General features: G+C 41.7%; 2 protein-coding genes across 6 annotated transcripts; one reads left to right on the forward strand and one right to left on the reverse strand.

The window, feature by feature from the left end:
* Nucleotides 1-6,812: 6,812 nt before the first annotated feature.
* CDC42SE2 (CDC42 small effector 2) lies at nucleotides 6,813-15,845 on the reverse strand. Of its 5 annotated transcripts, XR_010987981.1 has the most exons (5): nucleotides 13,037-15,457; nucleotides 11,057-11,268; nucleotides 10,521-10,622; nucleotides 9,812-10,000; nucleotides 6,813-8,985 (listed from the first exon to the last, which is right to left on the reverse strand). XR_010987981.1 is itself a non-coding variant. In XM_068143735.1 (4 exons), the coding sequence occupies exons 2-4, from the start codon at nucleotides 11,108-11,110 to the stop codon at nucleotides 9,926-9,928; spliced, it is 231 nt and encodes a 76-aa protein (XP_067999836.1). In that variant the 5' UTR covers nucleotides 11,111-11,268; nucleotides 15,480-15,845; the 3' UTR covers nucleotides 6,813-9,925. The 5 variants fall into 5 exon arrangements, 4 of the variants coding, with proteins under 4 accessions (XP_067999836.1, XP_067999834.1, XP_067999835.1 ...); XM_068143735.1 differs by lacking the exon at nucleotides 13,037-15,457 and adding an exon at nucleotides 15,480-15,845 and having other exon boundaries at nucleotides 6,813-10,000; XM_068143733.1 differs by having other exon boundaries at nucleotides 6,813-10,000.
* A 491-nt stretch (nucleotides 15,846-16,336) lies between these two features.
* Nucleotides 16,337-19,337, forward strand: LOC137443774 (nicotinamide riboside kinase 2-like). Its single transcript, XM_068143746.1, has 8 exons — nucleotides 16,337-16,629; nucleotides 16,824-16,914; nucleotides 17,320-17,365; nucleotides 17,497-17,683; nucleotides 17,914-17,985; nucleotides 18,659-18,765; nucleotides 18,976-19,067; nucleotides 19,174-19,337. Exons 1-8 carry the CDS (start codon nucleotides 16,604-16,606, stop codon nucleotides 19,177-19,179), a joined length of 627 nt encoding a protein of 208 aa, XP_067999847.1. The 5' UTR covers nucleotides 16,337-16,603; the 3' UTR covers nucleotides 19,180-19,337.
* The last annotated feature ends 218 nt before the right edge of the window (nucleotides 19,338-19,555 follow it).

Raw genomic sequence — 19,555 nt, forward strand, 5'->3', positions numbered from 1 at the left:
AGCAGGAATAATTGTATTAGGTATATGTTACTCTGCAAAACTCATGTATAAATAGCCACAAGAAGTTTGTGGGTGTGCATGCTGGTGGAGCAATACCCATGCACCTGGTGTGCTGCAATAAAGAGATGCCTGCTTCTTAATGCAGCATGTATATTAAGGGGCTTGATTCCCAATTTTGGCATCACTGACAGATCTGCATGGACAGGCCCGGTTGAGCTGGGAAGGCTCTCTTTACACCAAAGGGAGCCAGCACACCCGCTTGACGCCCCTGTGTTTTCTTTTTGCCTTGCTCTTTGACTGTGGTTTTCTAGGTGATCAACAGCTATGAGCTTGTAGGGTTTTCCACCCAGCAGGTCAAAGATGTGCAGACTTTAGGTACTTGAAAGCTACCTGAGCCGTTCACAGAGCTACAAATAAAAGGAAACAGTTGGTTTTGCCCTGTATCTACTGAGACAAAAAAGTCTGAGTGTTTCACCACACTGTCTTTCTGAGTGACCAGGAACACACACAAACCTATGGGGGAGAGGCACGGTGAGCGTAGTGGTATGTCTTAAGTGACAGCAAGTATAAGAAACAGCAAAACGTGACTTAGAACAAAAGGTTGATGGAGTTTCATGACAGCAAGTACAAGAAACAGCAAAACGTGATTACATCAAAAGGTTTGAGGGAGTTGCATTGTTTACTTTTAAAAGAAAGAGCATTTTGGAGAGATCTTCCAGGCTTTGAAAGCATCAGATGAAAGAGCCAGCAAAGATTTGCAGGAAGGAGATGAACTGAAACAGCTCTGTGATTTACCAGTTAAGGAAGTTGTGTAACATCTTTCACTTTAGCTGCTCACAAACTAAGTGGTTATTGGTTATTGCTGCTGAGGAAGGGTGTTGTTGCATGTGTGGTTTTCTCTCTGTGTGAATTTAAGCCATGTAAAAATACATACAGGGAACATTATCCACTGCATTATGGCAGATTTTCAGTAAGCTGTTTCATTGATGAAAAAAATCTGAGTAACATTCCCATACCTATAAATAAGTAGGATTTTGACCAGTACAGATATTTCCATAACAGGCAAGCTTTTTCTTCCCCAGTGACAATCTGCAATTCATCTTTGCATCAGTCTCAAATTTCAGCACTCTCTGTGAGACATCCGCACATGACAAAGATGAGGACATGGGCAATAGCTTGATGAAACTGTGGTCTCCTGGCAAGAAAACCCCAGAAAGACTGGTATCTAAGAATTATTAATATCAGCACATTGATCAGCTTCTCCCCATGTACTAATAGCCCTATCTGAACACTAATAAATATCCATCTATTCAAGTAAGGAATACCCTAGTTCACAGGATATTATGCAGCAAAGAGAACAACCACTGCAAGTGCATTTTCAAAGGTGATGTTTAAAGCAGTTGAAAGAAACTAGTGAAAGTCTTCCTCATGTGCCATTATGCCGCAAGGTCACATTAGCATGCACTAATGAAGGACAGGAAGCCTTATTGTGAATCATATTTTCAAGCTTGTAGCACACCCTCAAAGGTACTGAGTCAGGTTTTCGTACTTCCTGGTGGTAGAGACAACAAGTGTGGATAACTGCATATGAAAGCATATTGCTTTCACCATTAATATGCAGCTTTAGCTCATGTTGGGACTGGACTCTCAGACTGGCATGTATTAGATCAAGTTATTCAAAAGCAGATTTCTGTCTAGAGTAAGTACCATTGTTCTGCCTGATCTACAAATCCTCAAATTTCAGACAGCTCACTGTGAAAAGATTAATTGCTGATTATCAATATAGTCTTTATTAACTTTTAGACTCAGCTGTGGTAGGTTATGTTAAAAGGTACACCCCTGTATTGCACACCATCAAGATGAGATGCATGTAAATACACTATTATATATATTAAAAATCCTGTAACCAAACACTTTTTTCTATCTCTTTGATGAAGAATCCAAAATTAGTCATCCACTTGTACAGGCCAATGTCAGCTTTGAAAGAACACCAAATTCTCTCTCAGTATTGTAAATGTAGATTTTAAGTCTATTTTTTAACTTCCAGTAAGACAGAACAATTGATGAACAGAAAATTCTTATTAACAGAACAACAGAGTTGATCAGAATTTTCCTTTTGTTAGCTGAAATGCTGGAATGCAGGGAGGGGGAGAGGAGTTGGCAGACAGCCTTTGCATAGGTAAGGAATAACAGGATTTTTCAGTGATTTACTTCTGTTAGTCCTAGACAAGATGATCTTTTGTATAAGATAAAGGACACCTGGACTTCTGCTATTTTTAGATAGATAACCTTTGTATAGATAGGAAGCAGCTGGACTTTTCTGTGAAATATTAACATACCTCTGTCATTATAGACAGATAACTTTTTGTACAAAAGTTTGCCCCAAACTCTCTGAAGGTACACAGGTCTTTTGAAATGATTCTACCTGTGTCAGGCGCCTAAATAGAAGCATAATACAAGAAACTTAATTAGAATAGAATAGAATAGAATAGAATAGAATAGAATAGAATAGAATAGAATAGAATAGAATAGACCAGACCAGGTTGGAAGAGACCTTCAAGGTCATGGCGTCCAACCTATCACCCAACACCACCCAACCAACTAAACCATGCAACCAAGCACCCTGTCAAGTCTCCTCCTGAACACCTCCAGCGATGGCAACTCCACCACCTCCCCGGGCAGCCCATTCCAATGGGCAATCACTCTCTCTGTGTAAAACTTCCTCCTGACCTCCAGCCTGAACCTCCCCTGGCGCAGCCTGAGACTGTGTCCTCTTGTTCTGGTGCTGGCTGCCTGGGAGAAGAGACCAGCCTCTTGCCTGTCTACAACCCCCCTTCAGGTAGTTGTAGAGAGCAATAAGGTCACCCCTGAGCCTCCTCTTCTCCAGGCTAAGCAGCCCCAGCTCCCTCAGCCTCTCCTCACAGGGCTTGTATTCCAAGCCCCTCACCAACTTTGTTGCCCTAATGAGTCTCTTGTGTCTTTCTCTAAATCACAATCAGTTTAAAAAATGGATTATTTCCTTCCACATTTCTCAAGATGAAGGTCTGAATATATATATATATATATATATATATATATGTATATTAAAAAATAAAAGACAATTCAACTTTTTTCATTTTTTTGCCCCTGAGTTAGGGTGGGTGCTTAGTAATAACCTGGGATTTATATGCAAATATCAGAGGAAGCTTAACATTTCTTCTAAAGAGAATTTTGTCCCCATTTACATTGTTTTAATAACAAGACAAATTCTAAAGGTTCACTTAGTAAAAGTTGTTTCAGTACAGCTTTGTGGTCTTGATTTCATGAGTAATTCACCCTAGAGACAGATGCTTCAAAGCTGTTATTCTTGTCCATCTGTTACTACTCTCTTCCAAATGGGATTAGAATTAGGTTAAGAGAACTTCCTCCTGTCTAAACTATGTTTTTTGGGTAATACTTAGGGTTATGGTCACAGTAATGGGATGCACAGAGATAGTATGTATGGAATAGGTGACAACCCCAAGGTGTTCAGTAGCTGTACAGCAATACTTGATAAGCCAGGTAGAGCTGGGTTTAGGTGCTCCAGAAACCAAAGCATATCATGTCACTCTCCCTGAAAGGGAACAATTTTTTATAGCTGAGCAAACTCATATTAAAACAAGTTCCCAGGTGAAGACAGCAGTCCTTCAGTATCAAGTACCTCAAGTTGGAAGATTTTTGGCAGAACACCACACACTAGTAACATCCCCATCTACTCAAAGTGCTTTCACTCTTTTATGTTTCTTTTCTCTGTATAGCATTGGGAGAAAAGGTCTTAACAGAGATTTGGTGTAGCCATGCTGACCTCCTCAGCCTCTATAGACTACAGGAGAACATCACTCCAACCTCCGCAGACATAAGGAAGTCTTCATGACCTTTCAATTCCAACCTATCCATACCTTCCTGACACCTGCAAGCTGCATATCAGATGGATTTATTTCCTTGAAGTTTTGGTAACATGGTGGACTAAAGGAAAATACTCTTTTACCACTGCTCTTAAATGTTTAGGTTGGGTGGGTTTTATCGTGTTCTCAGGAGGCAGCATTGGGTGCAGCAGGCCACCACATTTAGAACATCTGCACCTCCATATTCACCAGATGAAGGAAAAAAAGTTTTTTTTCTTGTTTTCCAGCCTACAACTGCTGAAACCAAAGCTGCATTTCTGTGTGACTCCACATTTTCTGAAAACAGCCTTGCAGGCCACCCTAGGAAGAGGATACTATCACCTATTACATGTACCTTGGCAATCTGTGTCTCAAAGTCCCAGCTTAGTCATGCATTTAAGTGCAGTTTCCTCCATATACCAATTATGCACACAGATATTTTCCAATTGGTATCAACAAAGCTGGCCTGTGCACTGTAGATAAATGTTAACAAGCACATGTTCTGCTCCCTGCTCATTCCTTGTAAGTACATATCACATTGCCTCTACTTGGCTTCTGAACCTGCCTTGCTTACATAACTCATTTTTCTGTAGTAGCCCATTAGCTTCTCTGACCACCTTCCTTGGGGTATGAAGAATTAGGCAATAACAAGGAGACTCTATGCTTTCACACACAAAGTACAAAATTGGCTCAGACCTGCAGATGGTGGTATGTTTAAGTAACTTCACAGCTTAAAGCTCTGCTGAGGAAACAATTGTCCAGCAGGGCAGCTCCCAGAGAGGACTTACTCTATACAGGTCTAGGAAAGCTTTTACATATACACTGTAACCACATGAATATCAACAGGAAAACTACTGATGCAAGTAATTTGGGCCTTGTCTGTCAGACAAGTTACTGTGTGTGAAGAAAGGGAAGTTTATCTGCAGAAGCCCAAGCACCAACCACTCAGAGCAGAGAGTCCTCACCTGTAGAGGTAAACACCTAAAATTTTGAATTTCAGGTATTAACTTGTACATTGGGTCTAAATTCTGTTGATCAGCCCCTGTATTAAAACACAAAGGTACATAAGAATAGTACTACAATTGCAAAGAGGTAAAAATGTAATTCTCTGCTTTTTAAAAATATAAAAAGGAAAATTTTTTCCAGGCATCCTTGTTTAAAAAAAACAAAACACAAAACCCCCCAACATTCTATTTACAAAATCACAAAATACATCTGGTTGGAAGAGATCTCGAAGATCATCCAGTCTTTGTTTTGTCTCCAATCCAATGAACCAGATTTTCCTTAATTTCAGGATGCCACACCTTTGACATTAACCTTTAGTGTATGATTCATCTGCCTTATAGACTTTAGAATTGCAAGTTTACATTCAGGAGCCATAAATTAGAAGCACAGGACTGCGAGTACTCCTTTTAATCAGTCCCACTGAAGAGTTTGCTCTCCTGAGCAGATGCAAATACTGCTAAGGAAGATGCAGCTTCTACGTCCTATTCCTTGACTGCCAAACTTCATCTGCATGATCTCATAGTACAGTGCTTTAAACAACTGCCTGAGACTTGACTAACCAAGCCTGCAGAACCACAAAGTATCCAGAAGCCTTACAGGAACCCACTCACCAGAAGAGATCTTTTTGACACCATTGTAACACAGCACTTTTCTTCCTGTAGTTCATCTCCTCTATCTCCACAACAATTATGAAACAAAGACAAGATCATTTGTACCTTCAGCTGTGGGATTTTAAGGCAGCATCACAATGCTGATAGCTAAGTAAGTCCAAACACAATCAAGAGCAGCCATGAGATCATCTTTCACTGACAGATTTGATTATTTTTTTTCCTCCTAGTATTACTGTACATAGCAACATGTAATAAATTTCACAAACACACCTATGTGGAATTTAGCATTGCCAAATTGGATTTAGGAAGGGCAGGTCCTGCCTCTCCAACCTGATCTCCTTCTATGATCAGGTGACCCGTCTGGTGGATGTGGGGAGGCCTGTGGATGTGGTCTACCTGGACTTCAGCAAGGCCTTTGACACCTCGAGGTCCTTTCCAACCTAAGTGATACTGTGATACTGTGATACTGTTATTCTTGCTGGCACAGCAAGTATTTGTTAATCTCTCAAACACTTTTTTGTCTATACGGTGTGGAAGCTACAGAAGCACCTGACAGTCCATTATGGCAAGATCACATAAAAGAATAGCACTCTGTATCTGAGCTGGCAACTCATATCACAGGCTAGCTCAGAAGATAGCATGACACCACATAATTGTTATAACCTTCTCTGCAGGCGGTAAAAAGACATAGTAGGTTGTGAAAAATGCAAAAACCTTTTTTGTATGCTGACTATAGGTTTGTATAGCATTATGGAATTGGCAGTAAAGCCTAGCAGGGACATCACAATAAATAGTATTTAAAAATAACCTTGACTTCCCCCCACCCCTTTTTTTTTTTATTTAAAGGAAGCATACAGACACAATGCTGAGCTTCTTGATCCTGCTCCACTTGCAAGTTATTTTACTTCCAACTACAAAAAGAAATCATAAAATGCCATCAAGTCAGAGCAGTAATATTTCATTGCCATATTGCATTGATAGAATGTCTTCATATCATACAAATAGATTTAAAAGTTTGATCCTTTGGTCTTATTTGCTATAATTTATTCCTGTCAAGCTAAAAATCCAACAAACAAACAAGAAAAACAACAACAACAAACAAAAAATTTACAAGGGAGTAATAGCTTGCATGGAGCAGACAAGAGAAGACTTGGTGTAAAATTGTGCTCCCTAGTGGTGAAATTTGATTCTGTGCAATAAAAGTTCAAGCCATGCTGATGCACCCACTTGAACAACCAGTGTTCAGTGCAGAGACAATATCAAGGTCATCCACAGTATGAAAAGAGTGCAAGTGTCCAGTTCAACAGATTTATTATAACCAGGATAGGTTTATACTGTTACATGATAGATTACAGCTAGATAAGGTTTCTAGACAACAACAACAAGATACCTACATTCTAAGACATGCTTTTATGTTTGCTTAGATTTTAAAAGTCATGGCATCCTTAATGCAACAGCTAAACATTTCCTGTTAATGATGTGACACTGGATTATGGTCCTAGATAATAGTATATATAATTTGATGAAAACAGGTTAGCTTCACACCCAATAGCATTGCTTTACATAAACATTTTTTTCTCTAAATAGAGGTTTAATAACAAAATTATCTATTTATTTTCAGAAAGAAGAGCTGACATGATCACCAACTCCTTTACCTGTACATATGCACACACCAATAATCTTAAATGTGCTGAATATGTTGTCAGGAGATACTTACTTCAGTTTTCCTTGCAGTGTGGGATAACTGCTTAGCTTACGGTGGGACAGGAAGACAAGTTGATTTAGCACACTTTAGGACCAAGACCATTTACAATCAGCAGGTATTTGTGTTAAATGAAGCTCCACAAAGCTGTCCTCCCAAACCATGCTAAATGTGTCGCCTAGAAGGCAGGGACAGCCTGGGCTAGGGTATAAAACCCAAGAGAGGGACACCTCTTGGTGTGCAGCAGTGGGGCACTGCATCAATCGGTGTGCAGGGGCACCAGTACCAGCATGAGCCAGCAGCAGAAGTGCAGCATGGGCAGCAACAGCAGCTGGGAGGGAAAGACAGCTGTCTTGGTGAGAGTTCTGACTTCACTATACACTATACTGAATTTCTGTTGCATCTCTATTATATTGGAGCCACTGCAAAATCTCCAACTGTGTCAGATATTACCTGTGTCAGATTTATTAACCTGAGACCATCTTGCAGTTAATACATTTATCACCAGCAATCTCAAAATCTGTTCTATCTGTTGCTTTGAACAGTTGAACAATTTGATTGCTTCAACTTTCTGAACTTGTTTTAGAGAGAGTCCTTACTGGGGCACCTGAAGGAGAGGCAGGCAAACATTAATTTTGCCAAATAGTTCCAGTAAGAGTCCTGGGCTCTGAGACAGGCAGACATCAGGATCTTACTCAGAAGGTGACACTGTTAACAAAATACAACCCATTTTCTTCATGACAGCTGTCTACTGCTATTTTTTTCTGGGCAGGGGTGGACAAAGGAATACATTAAACTCAATTTAAGAACATATGAATTAGAATCTGTTCTTTAAAACAGCTTAGCTATTTTATGCTTCCTCAACAGTGTACAGGATTTAGCTTCTTTCAACTGCATCTTAACCAAGCTGTCAGAATACATCTGAAGTTAGAAATACCTAAGACTTAAAAATGCTAAATGTACAGCTAACTCATGCTAATTTTAACATTTGTATTGAAAATTGTCATGCGTTCTAAGGACCTAGGATGACATGGTCACTAGATTTATGTGGTTGCAGACTGTTAGGATAAGCTGTTGACCGCTACAGAAAGTAACATTCTCTCTTCCTCTTTTGCTGTTGATGATGAAATATGGGCGGGGGACAGAGGTTGTTGATTTTTTAATGTGTACAGAAGCACAAAGCAGCTGCCTTTCACATTTTCAGTTCCCATACACTCAGAAAAGGGAGCTTAACAATTCAGCAAAGACAGCAGTCTAGATTTAAGATGTATCACAAGCCACAAACAGAATCATAGAAGTTAGAAGATTTTCCAGTCAGAAGTCTTTTTAAACAGAAAAAAAAGTTCATAAATTATCTTATGCCAAGAGCACAAAAGAGAGTTTCACTGTCTTCCACCTTAACTGGGGCTGACACAGCAACAATTTAAATGCTTCTATTTAGTTAATCCCAAGAGAGCAAGCAGATTTCCTAAGTTTCTGCACTGGTAGTCATTCAGAATGTTGAGCTGGGAAGCAGTTGTCAGTGATTAAAGAAAAACCTAGCTATACTTCAGCAGTTTTGTCATGTCACTTAATAGAAAGATTAGGAAGAGCTAAGTAATAAAGTGCAGTTTGGGTATCACTACATATTTATGGCCATTTAAATATTTATGAAGTGCTGGAACTTTGCAGGACACCATTTCACAATATTCACATCCTTCACATGGCTGTATCACTTAAGCCATGGTTTTTATTTAGAACACATGCAAGAAAAAACTCAGTTCATCTGAAAAAAAACACAAAACAAAACAAAACCAATCTCAAAATTAAGGAGCCAGAAAGACAAGCAAAGCCCTGTGTTACTGATAGGTAACAGAAACAGTAATCTTAAGTAGTTTAAAATTCAATAGTAGCCATGCAAAATTAACACACAGTTGTGAGCATACTGTAGCCCTCCTTGAAATTAACTGGTGCATATTAACTCTGTTGTGTAATACCTGTCAGTCACACTAGTGACTAGTGACATGTGAGGAAGGGAGGCAGCTCAGCACTTGGAAGAACTGTCTGGTTTTCTAAGCCTCATTCCTGAGTGGGTAGGTTTGCAGAGCTTCCATTTTTAGCTACAAAAGTGTTATCACAGCAAGGCAGAAGTTTCCCTGGGTTTTGCAAACTCAGCTAACTATATTATGTTAGAGTTCATTCACCATCAAAAGATGTTAAAAAAGTGTACCAAAGTACAGCTCAGTATATTTATGCATTATGTTGGAAAGCCATCTTAAAAAGAGGTCAAGTTATATTATAGGCTACAAGATCCTGCTTAATAATTCAGTTTAGCCCATGTAAGAGGTGCAAACACTGTATATTCCAACAAAAAAAAAATCTCTGCATTTCTTGAGGGGAGAAAATTACAGAGACCAAACCCCCAGATGATTCCTACTGACTTCCAATCCCATCCTGCAAGACAACTTTCTGAGGTTTCTGGGACACAGGTAGGAAATCATCCACTGTAACAAATTACAGATGCTACCACAACACTATCATGACAGACCATTTTAAGTTACAATAACTCCTTCAGTATCTATTGTGCTAAAAACACCAAAGCTTGCACTGACCTATTTATAGTTCAGGTGCTCCCTCTACTACACAATAAAGAGTTTGTAGAGCAAATTAAAGCACAGTCCAGGGGGTCCTTGTAAGACAGCAGATTTCAGCCTTCTCTCAGTTTCCTATATCTCGACAGCTGCAGGAGTGCCATTTGTGTAGCCACCTTTAGACTTCATGTGGTCCTGAATGGATACAGCCTAGAAAAATATTTAGAACATTCATCTTATAAAATCTGGTTGGCAGAGTAATTATTAAAAACATCAGTCTGAAGAGGCAGCTGAGTCATATATCTATACAGTTGGGTCCTAACAGTAGTAGGAAGAAATAACTAAATCCAGGATTGTTAAATACTATTTAAAATCAGTTCATGAGTTGGGTTTTGCTATTCAAAATCCACTTATTCTGAACACCCATCTGCCTGGCACAGCTTTGACTTCAAGGTGATGTATTATTTGGACCCAGTATCAAGTGCATCCACAGAATCCTTTTCCAAAAAGCTCTCATCATATGTAGAGATACTGAGGAAATGAGCACTTCTTGCTGAATATATTTTCCACAGTATCTTAGGTTTACAAAGCAAAGGACAGTTCTGTTCTAATGCTATTCTACTGATGAAAAAAGTGCCATATTTTCTCTCTCTTACACTTCTGTAGAGCTAATAAGATACTATAGGTTAGTGAATGGCATTTTCTGCTTATCCAAGAGATGAACACTTACTGATGAATAGTCACCACTCATCTCTCTTGCCCCAACATGTGCAGTGTGTACAAAGTTCATTGGTTCTCCTATCATATTCCGGTCCAGTCTCTGACGCCTCTTCTATAAGAGAGAAGATATCTTATGTCTCTATTCACAAAGCATGAGCAGCTTTCAGACAGAAACAAGCAGCTGAGATTAAAAAAGATCCAGACAGTCAGCACTGACCCCTAATAACTCTTCATGTCAACCAGGCTGAAATTTCAAACTGTTTGCAGTAAGAGAAGGTCAAAGTCACCTTTATTAGTGCTTATTAAATTTTAGCAAAAACTGTCTTTGATGCTGGAAAGTCAGGGCCCAAGAACTGCAAACTGTCGTATGGCCAAAGCCTCTGGCAAAACACACACAGTTTAAACACAGTCTAACAGGTCTGGTTTTAGCTTGTATGTTATTTAGCCCAAACTGATCGAAACAACATGACAATGAAAGTCTTTTCCACACAACTGAAAGACAGAGTTTCAAAACTGATAAAGGATGGCAGTTGTGCATCTACCTACCGGCTGGGGCTGTTCACCATTGCACCAATTAAAACAAACCAAGAATTCAGTCATATTTTTCAGCAGGCAACAAGGTCTTGTTAAGTGCAATTATTTGTCTGAGAATTAAAGCAGCACAAGGACCACGATACAGTTCCTCAAGTGAGTTTAGAAAGGAAGTGCTTGTGAAGATTCAACCGGTAAAGATCACAGAAAGCATCAGATGGGTACACCTGCAAAGAGATTATTGTTTAAATTTATACTGAAATACATTAAAGTCTTGCAACTATTATTGAGCAACAAACATTTCAGAAGACTAAAACAAGACTTGAAAAGTCTTAAAACATCCCTGGACAGAAGAGCAGCATAAATTTAAGATCAGTAAGTTCACACGAGAAGTCAGGGCTAAGGACTGTGCACATTTACTCCCAGACAGATAGTAATTTAAATTCCAGTCTCTTTATGGAAACATAATAAAAGCAATGCTAGAATTAAGTCAGGTCTCGCTTAACTGTCCCTGATCTGGTTGTAAGCAGAGCTAGCCAATACTGACGAACTTTAGTATTTTGAAATAAACTATCTTTGAAGCACAACAAATTGAATGGTTAACATTCACAAACCTGTACAAAAGGAAGTTTCCTTCTTAAATCTGATATTGTTACTCCTCTTAGGCACAGAAAAGCTCAAAGCGACTCAAAAAAGCTCTTAAAAAAGAGTTTCGTACAACCGCAACAGAAACGGTTCACCAGAGCCTAAAGCTTCCCAGACAGTGTAAAACTATTAACAGCTCTTTTGAATTGGAGACATAACAAGGAAACTCAATGACTTTAGACACCCTGAAATGATGATTTAAAGAAAAACACACAACAATAACCCCCACCACTTTTTAGTGGTTACTGCTGTCTTTTTTTAGACTTCCTTCAAGTAACCCCAGTGCTGTAGAGCAGCTTTTCATACAAACTTTTTTTGTACCCCAGATTATTAAAACATCGTAACATGTTAACTTATAAAGAAGGGGTTTTTAAGAGCTTACAGCTTAACAAAAGTTATAGATTCATTAAGTCTTTCTGAACCTCCACTGGAGTCTTCATAATCCCTCAACATCAGACTGCCCCTCAACAGGCATTTCTTACAATTCTACAATTTCTTACAGTTCAACAATTATGTAATTAGCACTTCTATTTCTTTCACCTTTGTGATTTCCTACACTTTGTCACTTCTCACACTTTGACCAATTTTCAAAAATATTTGCCATTTATCTTTCAAAGCATTTGTTACATTTGCATATTAGCTTTAGGTGACATATATGATACATTCCTGAAGAATGTTTCCTATACTATTCCATTTTATCCTGTGTGGTTCTAATACAACTCATTATCTGGCACAACTACACTTTTTGTCTCACTTCATTCTCTCACAACTGACTTTATCACCACTGATTCCTTGATTGGGCGCAGCAAAGAAGGAACAGCGGCCCACACAAGCATAAGGACATACAGAGGCTGAAGCTTTTGCCTACACTTCACATTAGGTGCATTTTTGGGGGTTTATTTCATGTTAAGAAGACTGTAGTAGAGCTAAGGTTTTCTTAAAATCCTGAAGTGTGTCACTGCACACACCTATTCTGAAAGCAGACTGACTAAAACAACCATCAAATTACAGAAATATTCCCCATGCAAAAAAAAAAAACCCGAGTTGAGCACGTACTCTCCTCCCACTGTACCCCCAAGCATCTGGCCATCTACCTCTGTGGGGCTCCGTGCATGCCTGGATGTTACCTGCTGCTCCCAAGGACTCCCAACAGGATGGTCTGTCCTCATTCAAGCTCTGGCACACAACCAGGTCCTGTCTTGGCAACTCCAGTGCACTTACAGTTCATATTCCTGGGTCATAATTAATGCTGACTGCTAAGTAAGAATGCTTCTCTGTGATCCCATCCCCTGTGATGGTTCCTTCTCCCCGTAAGGTGCTGCAGAAGGCTGTTGTGCAGTTCACGCTTACCTACAGGTGTCAGAAGAGCAGAACGGAAACCAGAAATAGCGCCCTAGTTTGGCGTCAGCGTTGTGCAGCCGTGCAGCTTTCTCAGCACTATCCATACAGCCTGTGGCACACTTCCACCCCTGCGGCAGCTCTGCAGGTGTCCTCCTGGCACACAGCAGTGCTGGACATCTTCCTGTTATGCCTGACAACAGAACTTTCCTCTGCGTGAGTCAGAGTGTCATCCTCCAGGACAGGAATGTCTGTGCTGGGTCATGGGACACCACTTTCTTCCCAGAGACTCAAGGTTCCCACTCTAATTGGATGAATTTAAAAACCATCTTAATGTGTTCAGGCTCACCCCAGACTAATAAAGGCCAACAAGAATCCTCAAACCGTGGAGAAAACAACATTTTGTCACTGTTGGCACACAGACCAGAACTGGACAATATCCTGTTGTTCTATCTCTCTATTTTTCACCATAGCAGCAGTATCATTGAGGAGAGAGAGACAAAGGGCCAGGGAAATGGCTAGCACGCGCGGACACAGATGTTGAATACGATGGGCAGGATGCACAGACATTCTGGAGTCCGTAGCCTTAAAGCACCCAAGAGTTTTATCAATGTTTAGATAACCCCTTACTAAGCATAACACTCCATTTGTTCAATCATTGCTGTCTATTAAAAAGTGTCAAAAAATATTATTCTATTTGACTTACAAAATATCCGTTTGATATGAAGTGGAAAATGTTGCCCTGGATCAAAACAATTCTCCCTTTCCATAGACAAGAGAGGTGCCTGGCTATCTCAAGGTCTGATCATGACATCCTTTCACTACTAGTGAAAGACAGTGAGTGTAAAGACGCAGGCTAGCATCACCCTGCCTTAACCAAGTTATTAAATTGTGGTAACTGCTGAGTCTAGTTATCATTTTCATTCTAGCTCTGTCAAGTACTGAATTCAGGTGAGAGAAGCATATTTCAATCCAACCCTGAATGAAACTATGAAACTATAATTGCCTTTCTGTGCATCTCATCTGCTCAGCATCCTTACTTGGCTCATTTGATATTTACACCATGTTGAAATTCTGACACACTTGTGTATTTACATATTTGAATAACAAGGTATGGTAAAAAACAGTGCAGCTTGTTATTTCTAGGTTGAAAACAATTTCTGAGCACAAAACTTGAAGAGTGCATCTTGCTTGGTGAAAGGTGAAGAGTGAAAAACGGTGAATGACCATGACTTTGGAAGAACCTTGGAGTCAAGCAGCTGAAATCCAGATGTAGAGTAAGCTTAACTGCTTGGAAATAGCATACTGATTTTATTAATGTATGTACCGCTTGCAAATTTACTTTGAGATGAAGTCCTCAAACTACAGACGTTCCAGAAAGCTTATGGAGTCTCCTTCTCTAGAGACTTTCAAGACCTATCTGGATGCGTTCCTGTGCGACCTGCCATAGGTGACCCTGCTTTGGCAGGGGTGTTGGACTTGATGATCTCCAGAGGTCCCTTCCAGCCCCTGCCATTCTGTTTTTATATACTAACACTACGCAACTCTTTATTTGCTTTCTGCCATCCTGAAGCTTCACAGAAAGCTGAGAATAGGGTTTTACATGAGACCTCCATTAATCTAGATGCATTGCTATTCTGCATTTAAAGAATTGCAGTGTAGTCTCTAAGCAGACTCCAAGTTTCTCCTTTTAGAAGCTAAGTAGACACACACACTTTTAAAAATACCCAACACCCACAACAAACAAAAAACCCCCAACACCTACAACAAAAAAACAAACAAACCAACCCACCAAGGCAGCTCCTCTATTTCAAAGTGAGTATGAGCTTAGTCACAAAATAATTAAAAATACCAAACCAAACACCTCTCCATTCTCTGGCAAAAAGAAGTCAGAAGACAATTGGGTGTTCTGTTTGAAAGTTACAAATAACTGCAAGAACAATCAACCAAGATTTGCCTGGAGTCTTACCAGTAGAAAATTAGTAAAAATCACAAACGGATGAGAAGCAACAGAGCAACCACCGGTATTGTAAACACGTTGAACTTTTAGTAGCTTGTAAACCATGGAGTCCAGTCTTAGTGAAAATAAACTCAGAATAAACTGATGGGGAAAAATAAAAAGTCTGTGACTGTAAATTTTATATCTTCATAAAAGGGAAAAATCCATAACAAGAAGTAACGTCCCTTGGGTGCAGCAGTTTACCATCCTGCATTTTGCAGGAGTCTAATCACTGGCAGCCAGTGGTGCAAGGCCAAAAATCCAAGCACCAAGGAAACTCACGCACTCTTCCAGTTATAGGGAACTGCCCTTAGAGACCTGGGGCTTACAGGAGATAAACCCTCCACACCAAGCTAACCAAATGTCAACACGTCTATTCCAACTGCCTATTTTCATAGCTTAAAGGCAGGTTTTTGACCTTGAATGTGGAAGATGTTTGCACAACTCCTGGCATACCTGCCTCTGGGACACCGCAGGGCTTACGCTGCCGCAGGGCGAGGCACATGTCCCGCAGAATTACCGCACAGCTCTACTCAGTCTGCGCAGCCCTCCCCAAGGAGATGATGCCCGGAGGCCTTTCCCGGCTCTGCCATGACCATTGGGACACTCGTAGGCCGCAGCGACCGCGGCGATTGGCGGGCCGAGGCGCGGAGGCGAGCATAGCTCCTCGCTCCTGAAAACCGGGCCGGTATCTGACACGAGGTGGTAAGGCTCCCCCGAGGCCTTTCCCGGTGGGCGGCGTTAATGGTGCAGTGCGGGGAAAACCCGTTCCTGCACCACGAGACTGAAAGTACTGCCCGGCAGGGTCCGCCAAATAAAAGGTCCCCTAAACAGACGGGGGAGCGGAAGGCAGCGCAGCCGACACCTGCTCCGCCCTCCTCAGGGCGTGGGGCTGGGGCTCCTCAGGCGCGCCACTCGCTACCACCGCAAAGAAGCCTAGCCCACCAGAGCAGTCAATGGCGGAACGGAACAGAACTACCCGCGGCGCATAGCCTCACACAAACGCAAGCCCCAGCTCGACCGCGGTGCGGCGCCCCAACGCTAGCGGCGCCCCAACACTACCGGCGCCGCTACCGGACGCGCCCTCCCGCTGCGACCCTGCTGCCATTGGCGCCGCTGCCATCCCCTAGCGCGGTAGCCAATGGGCGCCACAGACCGGCCGCGTCGTAATCCTATCTGGTGTGAGTGAAAGCGCTGTATCCAATAGTCGCGAGGCGCTCGTGTTACGCGCTGTCCATTGGCTGCAGCGGCGGCGATAGCCGCCCAATGGACGCACAGGAGTGTGAGTGGAAACCTCATGCAGCGGGTATTGGCCTCCCTTTGCGGAGTGCTCCGCTGCGGCGCGGACGAGCTCTGCTGCTCCTCCCTCCTCCTTTGACCATGGCGTTGCTCAGCAGTTGACGTTGGGTTTTTCCCCTTTCTACCTTCTCTTTTTCCATTCCCTTTCTTTTCCCCTGCCCCGGGTCCCGGCTCAGGTACGTAGACGGCCGGTACCGGAGACACCGGGTACCCCATTCCCTCTCCCCCGCCCCTCTGGAACAGGCGGTAGGAGTCGGGCCGTGCAGCTTGCCGAAGGCACCATGAACATCATCATCGGCATCGGCGGGTGAGAGTGGAAGAGCGGGCAAGGGGGCGGGCGGCAGGCACCGGCCGGGATGGTGGGCTCGGCCGCGGCACGGTTCGGGGGCGCGTCGCCTCCTTCGCCGACCCTCGTGCAGCAGCCGCAGTGGGGCGGAGGATGGGGGGCGGGGAGCGTCGGGAGGTATGTGCGCTCCCCGACGACGGTCTCCCTTGCCGTAGGGTCACCAACGGAGGCAAGACCACCCTCACCCGCAAGCTGAGGCAGGCCCTGCCCAACTGCAGTGTGGTGCACCAGGATGACTTCTTCAAGGTGAGGCCGCCCGCCAGCCCGGCCGCCCTCTGCAGGCCTGGGGAAGGCGAGGGGTGACCCCGCGTGCTTCCGCCCGCTCTTGGCGCGTCGCCCGCCCGCTTCGCCGCCGCAATGTTTGGCTGCGCTGGCGGGGCGGCGGGTGAGCAGGCCTGCGCTGTAACATGTCCCGATGACTTTAGTCTTCTGTACGTTGCGCTTATGTTGGTGGGAAGATAGAGGAGCTGGCTACTTTATCTTGCTAGTACTGCTTTTTATCTCAATGCAAAGAAAGCTGGTGGAGGGTTAAGGTTCCACGTAGCAGCTTTAGAGTTCTGAAATGGGTGTCTGTCTTCTCAGTAGCTGACTTAACCAGGTGCCTTTTTTATTCCTCTTTTTATTTTCTCTTTTTTTTTCTTATTGTTTCAGCCCCAAGATGAAATAGAAGTTGAAGATGGGTTTAAGCAGTATGATGGTAAGGCTTTGTTACAGTGTTACTGAAGTGTAACTCAAAAGCTTGAATTACTTTTATGTCCACTTTTTTTGGGTACTTTTTCTAGATGATACTTAATTGCTGCTTAATTGTAATTGTTTATTTTGTCATAGTGATTAGTGCATTGGATATGGAAGCTATGATGAATACCATCAACGCTTGGATAAAAAACCCAGTGAAGTTTGAACGTTCTCATGGGATCAACAACACACTGGATGCCCAGATCTTACAAGATAAGGAAGGAGGAGATGAAACAATCCACATTCTTATTGTTGAAGGCTTCCTACTTTACACCTACAGGTAGTCAAGTGTGACTTCATATATTTTGATTTACATGATTTTACATGAGACACAAACTTCCACAGGAGTAAAGAGACCTGCTCTAAACCAATAGTTACAAGCTAATATTGACTGCTGGGGAGTTTGAGTGTCACAATCCAGAAGATAGCTCTAAATAGAGGAAATGGATGTAGTTTTAACTTTCCTTGCTGTTAATCAGTCTAGCTGTAACCAAACTTGTATCTTTTCAGGCCACTGATTGATGTATTCCACCACCGATACTTTCTTTCCATTCCGTATGAAGAGTGTAAGAGGAGAAGAAGGTAAGTTTATCCAAGTTCCCTTGCCAGCCCAGTAACCTCTTACTCCCTTCAATATTTTGTTTCTCCAAGGCTTTTAGACAAGAAAAGATATATGCTAATTACAGCTGTTGTGTTAAAAGGCTGTAGCTTCCTTCAGACCAACCCAAAAGCTCCCTATCGAGAGTATTGTGTACATGAGACTAATGCTCATTTTCAGCACAGATATTTCAAGAGACTTTTTCCCCTTCTGACTTTCTGGTGGAATGGTTCCCAGGTCTTGAACTATGCTGGGTTTGATATTTGGCTATACTGTTGTGCATATACACTGTTCTTAATACACATGAAACACATCAAACTGGAAAAAGTTATATTTTGGAGGAAGAAGCAGACAGCTATTTTACCCAAGTTCTGCTAAATATTCTTAACTTTGATGAATAGCTTAAAAGGTCTGGTTGAAGAATCTCTTTTTGTACCTTGAACATTTTGGACTCACATTAAATTCCAACTTCTTTGGGGTATGTTTATGTTCATAGCTTATGCTGAATACCGTCTTTCTATAATTATGCTCAGAAACTGCAGTGGAGGCAACAGGCTCAGGCAGTGCATAGAGAACTCAATATAAGTGTCAGTCATTTCCTTAAACTGCAATGAGGCTACTCTTAACAGGCTAGAATAACAATGTCTTACTTTATAGTTCAAGGAATTACACTGTACCAGATCCACCTGGATTGTTTGATGGCCATGTTTGGCCTATGTATGTAAAGCACAGGAAGATAATGGAAGATCTGGGAGTTGATGTGGGTAAGTCTTTAATAACAAAGGTACTTTTGAAAGATTATTTTCTGACAGTGCTTTCCAAACCTGGGATATATTTAGTGGTTAAGTGTGAGAGCGCTGGAAGCAGGTGGATGGAGTATATTTCTCTGATACCAGTCAAGTGCATGTTCTTTAAATGTGGATCTGGCAGGCTTACAGAAACATTCAATTACAGTTCTCTTATTTTACTTTAAGTGCACTTGAATGGAACGAAATCAAAGGAGGAGCTATTTAATGATGTGTATGGACAGATCCAGAATAAGATCGAAGAATTACTTAACATGAAGGTACATTTTCTTGTTTGTAATGGCAACTCAAATGTGCCCCTTTTAAAGCTATGAAAGGGCATGAAGCTCTGAATTGAAATATGTTCATGTATCTCTTTCTATTTAGAAATGAAAGGCTGATTCTTGTGAGTGAAGATGATTCCCATTTGCTCTGCGCTGTCTGCCCAACCGCCACTGAAGTTTCAGCTTCTGTGAAGACTCAACTCTTAAATTTGACTTTTTTCATATGGTCACAATTAAAAAGCACTTCCCCCTTGTCTGTCATCTTAATTTGTGCCTCAGACTATCTTATTCTCCTGTTCTCCACTCTATTAGGCATTCTTCTTACTGCTTTTAACATATGACTAAAACATAGCAGAGCTGATGTGGACAACTGTGCTAGGAGAGTGGCTATATGTGTGTGTGTGTGTATAGATGTAGTGCTTGAAGTTCTCTCCATAGCCTGCATTAATTTCTATAATCCATTGAGTTAGGCAGTAACTATGCTT

The sequence above is a fragment of the Melanerpes formicivorus genome, unplaced genomic scaffold (genome assembly GCF_026170545.1).
Source record: "Melanerpes formicivorus ecotype bairdi unplaced genomic scaffold, bMelFor1.0.p_v2 SCAF_10, whole genome shotgun sequence".
Lineage (NCBI taxonomy): Eukaryota > Metazoa > Chordata > Aves > Piciformes > Picidae > Melanerpes > Melanerpes formicivorus.

What these genes read in the sequence shown, in the direction of transcription:
- CDC42SE2 (XM_068143735.1), bottom strand. Translation starts at nt 11,110, where the DNA reads ATGACTGAATTCTTGGTTTGTTTTAATTGGTGCAATGGTGAACAGCCC. An exon ending in ATGGTGAACAGCCCCAGCCG is followed by an intron (nt 10,623 to 11,056) that starts GTAGGTAGATGC and finishes TCTCTCTTATAG; the next exon opens with AAGAGGCGTCAGAGACTGGA. An exon ending in TGAGTGGTGACTATTCATCA is followed by an intron (nt 10,001 to 10,520) that starts GTAAGTGTTCAT and finishes ATATTTTTCTAG; the next exon opens with GCTGTATCCATTCAGGACCA.
- LOC137443774 (XM_068143746.1), top strand. Translation starts at nt 16,604, where the DNA reads ATGAACATCATCATCGGCATCGGCGG. An exon ending in TTCCTACTTTACACCTACAG is followed by an intron (nt 17,684 to 17,913) that starts GTAGTCAAGTGT and finishes GTATCTTTTCAG; the next exon opens with GCCACTGATTGATGTATTCC. An exon ending in AGATCTGGGAGTTGATGTGG is followed by an intron (nt 18,766 to 18,975) that starts GTAAGTCTTTAA and finishes TTTTACTTTAAG; the next exon opens with TGCACTTGAATGGAACGAAA.